This window comes from Dendrobium catenatum, unplaced genomic scaffold, assembly GCF_001605985.2.
Source record: "Dendrobium catenatum unplaced genomic scaffold, ASM160598v2 original_scaffold_67303, whole genome shotgun sequence".
In the NCBI taxonomy this organism is placed as follows: Eukaryota; Viridiplantae; Streptophyta; class Magnoliopsida; order Asparagales; family Orchidaceae; genus Dendrobium; species Dendrobium catenatum.
The window spans coordinates 10,568-20,049 of NW_021385752.1; the positions used below are offsets into that span (position 1 = coordinate 10,568).

The window sequence follows — 9,482 nt, forward strand, 5'->3', positions numbered from 1 at the left end:
GTCCTTATTCATCTGAATATTAAAAATCATGGGAGTATTTATTGGCTTGACTTTATCCATTTCATATTTCTTCAATATGTCTTTAATGTACTTTCATTGACTTATAAATGTTCCATCATCTAATTATCTTATGCTAAACCCAAAAAAGTAGAACAACTCTCCCATTATACTCATCTCAAATTCCTTACTCATTATTTAAAAAAAATCATCACATAGCTTTTTATCAGAAGATCCAAAAAATATATCATAAACATAGATCTGAACAATGAGTAACTCATCTCCTACTTTCCTCAGAAAAAAGGTGGTGTCTACACTTCCCTTAACAAAATCCCTCTTTAGTAAAAATGTGCTAAGCCTCTCATACTAAGCTCTTGGTGGCTATTTTAATCCATATAAGGCTTTTTTTAATTTGAAATATGATTTGGAAATTGGGAGCTCTCAAAACCTAGGGGTTGCTCTATAAACACATTCTCTTTTATTACCCCATTTGAAATGGTACTTTTCATATCTATTTGGTAAAGTTTAAATCCCTTATAACAGACAAAGGCTAGTAGCACTCTAATAGCTTCCAATCTTGAATATCCTAAGAATTATCCTTCATCAGATTTTGGGTCAAATTTCCCTAAGTGTGACTTCCCATTATTATGAATAAAAACCTTCCAGCCAAAGACATGGAGGTGGAAAAGATTGGGTGTCCTACCCTTAAGGATATCATAGGTTGTCTTATCTAGTTTGAATCTAACAATCACCCTATTTAATACATAATAAGTTGTGTTTATCACTTCAGCCCAAAAGTACTTTGGAAGTGAATACTCAGCATGTAGGGCTCTAGTGGCTTCAACTAAGATCCGGTTCTTTCTTTTAACTACCTCGTTCTGCTGAGGGGTTTTAAGAGCTGAGAAATTGTGACTAATCCACTTATCCTCACAAAAGTCTTCAAATCTCCCAATTTCAAACTCTCCCCTATGGTCCCTATGAATGGTTAAGATCTCGTAACCTAGCTTTTTTTGAATCCAAGTGAAGAAGGATCTAAACTCATCAAATGACTCATTGTGCTGTCTCCAAGAATAACTTTGCCTTCTGTCATGATCTCAAACAATGTGGGAAGCTAAAAATTTGAATAGACAGTTGAAAAGTAAAAAATTTCCAGCCACTTTGACCTTTTCACCTTACTCTAGACGGAACAGATCAGTGGGGCTGACAAACCAGACGGAAGATAGCTAATAGTCCATGTCTACAATCCACACGTAACAATTTTATCGAATGCAAAGCTACGGCATAAAATAATTTCTCCATCAAATAAAACATTAATCTCCATTTTTTTGCATGGGGAACCGAGAGATGTTTTTTTAAGAGAACGACAGGTTCTCTTTTAAATTCAAACTGGCCATTTTACGCGCATGATTCCCAACGGCAGCTCTGCAAGTTTGGTGGTGGAAAAGAGCAGTGTTCATCTATGATCGTTCATCTATAGCCATAGAAGAGCCAACAAGTGCCGAGGGAAAGTTTCAGACAGGTTAATGCTCCCGCAGGAGGGGTTGAAGAAAGTTGGATTCAAGTGAATAAGTGAAGAAGGGAGAAAGCGGAGATTGAAGGGGCTCCTGCGGGGTGCCTGAGCGAGCGAAGCTGCACCAACACCGAAACGAAGAAGAACCTTGTAGAGATCGGAGGAGAAGGAAGGCAGGAGAAGGCGCTGCCTCTAGGGTACGGAGCATGAAACCCTAGCCGCGCTCTCGCTGTTCGCTGCATACGTTGTTTGTTAGTGTCAGCTGATTTTTTGCGCGATCGAGCCTCTCTTTAGTGGCTAGGAGAAGCAGACGGGATTCTTAGCAATCAATGGCGGAGGAGGAAAGAAGGCCCCTCAGCCTTAACGAACGCCTTGCCCAAAGCCTCTCACGCAGTCGAACTACCTCCCATTGCACTACTGGTATGACGTCTCCCTTCCACCAGCAAACAAACGAAAATGAAGGTTCTTTTGTTCCATCTTTGGATGCAGAAATTAGGGTTCGCAAGGTAAAGCTGGAAGGACGCCGTCGCCTCTGCAAACTCTCCTCTAGGACTGACAGCGGGAAACCTGGCAGCATGTTGTCATCGGGTTCATCACCGGGAGAAAAGTCTGATATCGGCGGTTGTGATAACGTCTGGGATGTCCTCGATGATCTCAGCTCACGGTTGGAGACACTCTCTGTTGAGAACCCAAACCGCAATTTGCTGCCGGCCCCGCACGAATCAGAAGCTGAATTCAAAAGTGCATCCTCTTCGCTTTCTTCGTCTTCATCCGATGAAAAGGGAAGCGAGGGAATTGAGAAAATTAAAGGGAAAGCTGTGAGGTCTTTGGTTTTAGAGCAAGACGAGAGCATGCATATTAAGGGGGTAAAAGGGAAAGATGTGGAGCGATTGGTTCTAGATGATGATAGTGATAAGGATGATTGTGTTGTTTTGGGAAGCGATGATAAATTAAAGTGGGGAGAGAGGGATGCTACCATAGAAGATATCAATATTGATAGCGAGGATTCCATTGGGATGAATGGCGCCGGTAGGTGCAGGGCTTCAAGGTACACACTTCCTGGTAAGATAGCGAAGATGCTCTATCCGCACCAAAGGGAGGGTTTAAAGTGGCTTTGGTCTCTCCATTGTCGTGGGACAGGAGGGATTTTGGGTGATGACATGGGTCTGGGAAAGACCATGCAGGTGAATAAGCTATCTGATGGTTTACTATCTTACTGCTTCTGTTTGTTGAGATAAAAGCATAGACCTGCGTGATATAGTAATTTATCAGTTTTTTTTTGTGTGCCTCAGACCATTTTCTAGTAAAGTGAATAACAGAAATAAAAACTTTTGTTTAGGAACAAATCACTGAATCTAACAGTCATGCTAAGATTTATCTGCACAATCATATTTATTTCATTTAAAGAATCATTTCTTACATACATTGCAGCTAGGTTTACAAATTACCAGAAGGTTCATAATAATATTCTAGATTTTGGTTTTGTTCCATATGTGCTTAGTAGAACTTCCAACTTATTCTTTTCTTTTGTCTATTTCATAAGGCCTAATTGTTGCCATTCCCTTGAAAAACTTATTGGATACCACCTCTAGATTGATACAAGAGTATTGGTTTCCAATTTTCATAATATGATTGTTGTTTAGTATAGATTTAGACTTCGTTTGGGATGACTTTCTAACTGCTTCTTAAAGCAGCTTTATGGTATAAAAATTTTAATATTTAAACTAGAAAGTTGTTTTAAAAAGCAATAAAAAAGCCAGTCCCAAACGAAGCCTTAGATTCATTAAATTCATTTGGATTGAGAGCATAGTGATGTATGCCTCTTTCTAATAATAACCTCCGATTTTCAGATTTCTGCTTTTCTTGCTGGACTTCTTCAATCTACCTTGATCAAAAGGGTGTTAGTTGTTGCACCAAAGACGCTTCTTAGCCACTGGGTGAAAGAACTATCGGTTGTTGGGTTGTCTACCAGGATAAGAGAGTAAGGCTTACATGGTTAGCTTCTTTTGCAATAATTTCTTATGCATAAGTACTTGATGCCTATCCCAACCCTCACCTTCTATCTGCAAAATGTGCTCATAAATTCCTCACAGTCACCTTTCGTCACAAATCAAAAAGTCTGATAGATTGGGACCTTCCCTATTTTTTCACATGAGTCATCATTTCACTCTTGTGTTTTGTAGGTACTCTGGAACTTCCCCAAAAGTGAGAGAATTTGAACTGCGAAGTGTGTTGAAGGTCTAGCACTCCTCTATCTATCATAAGATGTTGTAAACTACCTCGTGAAAACATAATGTTTTTTTTTTCCGTCCTGTTTATATTATGGGATTGAGATAATTTGAATGCGATTTGTTTTATTTTCATGAATCTGTCTTTAATTCCATTATGCCTTGATTCTTTGTAAGACGATACTTAATTCAATGGACATAATTTGTGGTTACCAAAGAAGGAAGTTACCGTTTGTTTTACGATTCAGGAGGGAGGAATTCTGCTCACTACATATGATATTGTCAGAAACAATTCAAAGGCCATTAGAGGGGATTGGTATATTGATGATGATAAAGTTGAGGATGACATAATTTGGGATTACACTATACTGGATGAGGTTGGTTGATTATCAATTAACTATTACAGTAGTTGCTTTGGTATGGGCTGTTTCAAAATGCTGGTTTTATGGTGCTTACATCAAATTTTCCTTTAACAAAATTTAATCTGTTCCAGTTCTTCATATGTTCTTTTACAGTTAGTGATATGTTAAGGGACCTATAGGTACACCTAAGACACGTAATTGATCTATACATTATTTAAATGTTTTCAAAGGTTGATGTTATCTTATTTGACACCTTCATTCTTTTTTTTTTTATTCATATATTTACTAGAGTACTCTATTCTACGGTACTTAGTGCACAACGTTCATCTAAATTTGTTGAAGTTCTAAAAACCCTAATATGAAACATGAGTCATAGAAGCAAAATGAGCAAAGCGAAAGATATTTGCTGGGTACTGTTATGTTCTATGACGTTGTTGTTTTTGGTCCAATATTATGGATGGAAAATCACATAGATTTTTGTTTAAATTTGTTGACATTGGTATGTACTTTTTGGTGTAGATATAACAAGCAATATATATCCAGATGAAACTAATATATTGAACAAGCATGCAATTTTCATAGGAAACAAACAATTAATCTTAAATTAACTATTTATTGCCTTACATGAAAATTGAAAATGGTAAATTAAATTCATATAGGAATAATTTGTTCTTAGATTATAACGTATTGACAAGAAAATTATGGATCACAAATGCTAATAAAATTTCATGAAAAAAGAAAACTAAAATTCAAATGTAGCAAGTATAAAAAACTATAACTCACTTTTAACCCATAATAAACAATAACCCAAAGATCTTTTTGCATCTTTTGGAATTCAGACCCATTTAAACATTTATAAGCATAGCAGAAGGAAGATTTTGGCTCTATTTTGTGCACTTTAAATGTATCCGATGATTAATGGCTTTTAACGACTAATGAATTGTTGGAAATGCCTCATTTTTGCACTGTAGATGTTTCCGCTTCATCCAATATGGCCATCCTTTACAGCTAGGTTCTTCAACAATGATCAAAACATGTTTTAAAGGTTGACCACCACATTCGTTTTTTAAGGTTCAAATATATACTTTTAGTGCCTCAATCGATACCATCTTTGAGTGGATCTATTATACATCAGACATAGATTTGAAACTTGGTTGTGATGTTGAAGTAATTCGTTTTAAAATGATTTTGACCTTGCCAAAGCTTAAGTATTATGACAATTTGAGTTATACTCAAGTCAAAAGTTTTTGAATAGATGATGACAAGTATTGCGATTCTTAAATTTTGTATTGACAATAGTTTTGAAATGTCATCTTATCTATGGAAAAAGCGGAGCAAATATATTTTGATCTTGAAAGGAAAATTAGCACAAGCTGGATCAACTTTTTTGAGCTTTGTGTAGACATTATGTCAATTATAATAGCAGAATATTATGCTTGCGTTAATGTCGGACTTTTGCTGTATGTTTTTCTTATAAAATATCATTATTTTATTTTTGGATGGTGGTCCAACCCCCACCTCTAATTGACATAAAAATTGATAATATATGTGTTTCTTTAAAGGATAATTTTGAACCTTGACCCCTAATAGAGATTGACGGCCAAAGATCAACTAAATTAGTGCTAGGACCCAAAAAAAAAAAAAAAAGCTTAATGTAAATAGCACATATTTATTGATTTTTTTGATTCAATTACAGGGACACATTATCAAAAATCCCCAAACACAGAGGGCAAAAAGTTTATTTGAGATACCGAGTGGTCATCGCATTATTATTAGTGGAACGCCAATACAGAACAACCTCAAGGTATTGTTCATTCGATATCAAGAATTAGCATGATATTTTCTTGTGTCTTCTACTTTTGTTTGAATGATTTTCCTATTATAAAATTAAGACATTTGTTCAACTTATATTTTGAGCAGGAATTGTGGGCATTGTTTCACTTCTGTTGTCCTGACATCTTGGGTGGCAAGGATGAGTATAGCTCTTTGTTCTTACAACTGTTGAGTTTTCTATAGCTTTGCTCAGTAATTATTGATTACTGTCTTTTGTTCCTTAGATTTAAAATAAAATATGAAAATCCAGTCCTCCGTGGAAATGACAAGCATGCTTCTGATCGAGAAAAGCGTGTTGGCTCTACTGTTGCAAAGGTATGTTGTCTTCATTTTGCTCATTCCATTTTTATGATTTGCAAATATGAACCTTGCCTTGCCTGACAATGATTTTTTGCGACCTGATCATGCGTTTTAAGACAATAATTTCAATTTTGAGGTTTTTGGTAAAAATTAATCATATTTTTCAAAAAGCTTAATTGTATGGAAGCTAAAAATGAGGTTTATGCCAAGCAAAACAAGCATGCTTTCTAAAACACAATTGTATTCAAAATAGTTTATAATTTTTTTTAAAGATAGAAATACCCTTAATACTGTTATTATATTACCTCAAAATACTCTTTCTTGCATTTTGTTCGACTTCTTATCCATCTTTGTTTTTATTACTCGAGCCTGAAGGGTATTGCTAATCCTTTCAATAATTGTTTGTCCATTGCTTTTAGTTATTCATCTTTGTTCTTGTCATTTGCCCAGAAGGATTGCCACTCCATATGCTGTAATTCTTCTATCGCTTTCATCATGATGTTTGGTGAAGAGGGGTCATTCATATGAACTTGAATAAGAGTGATATCAATTCTTTCAAAACCCCTCCCATCTTTTTTAAAGAAGAGATAATTGAGATTCCAATGCTTGATATTTCATTAATTGTTTTACAAGATACATGGTTGATATTATTTATTAATAACTAATTATTTTTAATTTTATCGTTTGATCGATTCTTTTCACTCCACACCTGTTTTACCAAACAATTTAACTAATAACAATAATTCATGATGCAATTTTAGTAGCAATTTAACCAAATAATAATTTTCTTTTCAGAACAAGACAGCAGAGCACAAGATACTAGACAATTTAGCTGAAGGGGCAGTTAATCCTGCAGTCACGAGTTTAAATAGTTTCCATATGGCACCTATTTCTCCTCAATGTTTATTGTTATCGTCTTAGTAATTATTAAATTTTAAGCTCTTTTCTAATACAATTTTTAATTTTACTGTAAGTTTTGTCATCCTATTAGGGATATACATTGAGTTTACGGTGCAAGATAAGAAAAGAGGAATCTCAATTTAGCATTCCGTTCAATATCTTGGAGTATTAGATCATTTGACGATTGATGCACTCTCACACTAACATTCCTTCGTGTTGTTCCAATTTGACTAAAACAGTATGATGCCTAACTATCTAAAAATTTTGTTGGCTCTGCGTGGTTCTAGCTCCTCATAATTTTAATAAGCTTGAGCGTGAATATTGTTGTCATCATTAAAAAGGTGTTTAATGTTTAGTTATGCAAACTATTAAAATTAGATACTTTGTGATGTTACACTTTGTTTTTGCTTTTAAGATGTTTTCTTTTTTATTTCCCACATGATATTAGGCAAATTTTGAGAAGCTTTGTTCTGGATTTCTCTTTATACTAATTTTACTTGTTTGAAGTCTTCTATGCAATGTTCTTAATTTTTATACATGATGTAGACAAAGGGGGGGTCAACTCATGTCCAAAATAAATCAATTTTGGCCTCCCTCGAGTTTATAAGCTCAATCAAAATTAAGTTGAAATTTTAGCTCATTTATGAGCTGATCTTTAGTTTACTTATTGAACTAAGGGTTACCTCATTATTAGCTAACATTTTAGTTCATAGTTATCTTTTTATTAATATAATTTTTATTGTTTTTTAATTATGTTTGTCTCTTGGAATTCCAAACCGGCTTTTGGAATTCAAAGATGTGTTGTTTCCCATGCCGTGGCTCCTTGGCTTCCACCATGGGCTGCTGTTTTCCGTGCCTTTGCCCCTTGGATTTCCGGCCGGTTGCTGGTTTTCCGAGCTTGGGTGTTTTCCCGTGGCTATGGCGCCTTGGTTCCGTGCGGCCTTTTTGGCTCCCGTGGTTGTCCCTTCGGTTCTTGAGCTTGGGCTGTTTTCCGTGAAGCATGGGGGGATTTCCATGCTTGTGATGTTTGGATTTTTGTGAGAATTCAATGTTTGTGTCTTTTGGTATTCCCCTTTCATACCTATAAATATGAGGGGCTTGTTATGTTTTAAGTTAGTGAATGATATGTTATTTTTGGAAAAGCTATAACCTGCGGGTTTGTTTGGAAATGCTTGCGAGCTTTGTCCGTCTTCTTTCTCATCCCCTTCGGAATTCTTGCGAGCTCTTTCTAACCTTTCGTCTCGGCTTCTAATCTCTTTCGTCTCTCCGCAAGTGCCACTCCACCTGTATCCCTCTTCTAATTGTGAAGCAATTTTAGGGTGTCATTTTGTTTGCTAGTCGTTTAAATTTTAAAGAGTTGTAAATCTTTTATTCTAAGTTTATTTTAGGATTGAAATGTAAGAGTTTGTTCTAATATCTCTAAGTGATTCCCTTCTTTTTGTGGTTTCTTTTGGGTTGTCTATGTGGGTTCAAGAGATATAGGCCCCCCCCTGTATTTTTTTGCCCGCATCATTTGATATCAGAGCAAGTTAGGAAGTCTTAGGTTTTAGTTGTCAAGTCTTATTTTTGTTTGTCAAGTTTTGTTTTGTCAAGTCAAGTCTTGTCGTGAGTCTTATTGTGAGTCTTAAGTTTTTAGGTTGAGTCCTTTGAGTCTTTTTTTTTTTGAGTCTTTCTTTGAGTCTTGTTTGAGTTGTCAAAAAAATTAAAAAAGACAAAAAGACAGAAGAAAGCAAACCAGATGAAATTTAAGTTCCTATGAATAGGTGGATTCCATCAAAGTCAGCAAATCTTTTGGAGTATGAACTGTATAAACTTCAATCATGGATGCACTTATGTACAGAAAGGTATTTCAAGAAAAAGCAGTGTTTACAAGATTGATTTCTGAAAGAACGAGATGAGATTATGCAGAAGTATGAAGATTTGATCAATGAATTGGATGCACAGTATTCACCTCCTCGAAAGAAACAACAGCTAACTCATCGGGGGATGAGTTCTCAAGAAGGGGAGTCTGATGTAGACAAAGGGGGGGTCAACTCATGTCCAAAATAAATCAATTTTGGCCTCCCTCGAGTTTATAAGCTCAATCAAAATTAAGTTGAAATTTTAGCTCATTTATGAGCTGATCTTTAGTTTACTTATTGAACTAAGGGTTACCTCATTATTAGCTAACATTTTAGTTCATAGTTATCTTTTTATTAATATAATTTTTATTGTTTTTTAATTATGTTTGTCTCTTGGAATTCCAAACCGGCTTTTGGAATTCAAAGATGTGTTGTTTCCCATGCCGTGGCTCCTTGGCTTCCACCATGGGCTGCTGTTTTCCGTGCCTTTGCCCCTTGGATTTCCGGCCGG

At 35.6% G+C, this 9,482-nt stretch overlaps 1 protein-coding gene across 5 annotated transcripts in view; it reads left to right on the top strand.

The window, feature by feature from the left end:
- Positions 1 to 1,299: 1,299 nt before the first annotated feature.
- Positions 1,300 to 9,482, top strand: part of LOC110101782 (protein CHROMATIN REMODELING 24) — a 119,669-nt gene continuing 111,486 nt past the window's right edge. Inside the window, exons 1-8 of one of the 5 annotated variants that reach the window (XM_028691769.1) lie at positions 1,302 to 1,927; positions 1,970 to 2,691; positions 3,358 to 3,488; positions 3,691 to 3,745; positions 3,984 to 4,112; positions 5,794 to 5,901; positions 6,018 to 6,073; positions 6,155 to 6,245. In XM_028691769.1, the coding sequence (XP_028547602.1) occupies positions 1,837 to 1,927; positions 1,970 to 2,691; positions 3,358 to 3,488; positions 3,691 to 3,745; positions 3,984 to 4,112; positions 5,794 to 5,901; positions 6,018 to 6,073; positions 6,155 to 6,245 (1,383 nt within the window). In that variant the 5' untranslated portion in view covers positions 1,302 to 1,836. Of the gene's footprint in view, positions 2,692 to 3,357; positions 3,489 to 3,690; positions 3,746 to 3,983; positions 4,113 to 5,793; positions 5,902 to 6,017; positions 6,074 to 6,154; positions 6,246 to 9,482 lie in introns of all 5 variants that reach the window. The other 4 variants (XM_028691770.1, XM_028691771.1, XM_028691772.1 and 1 more) reach the window with 4 other exon arrangements.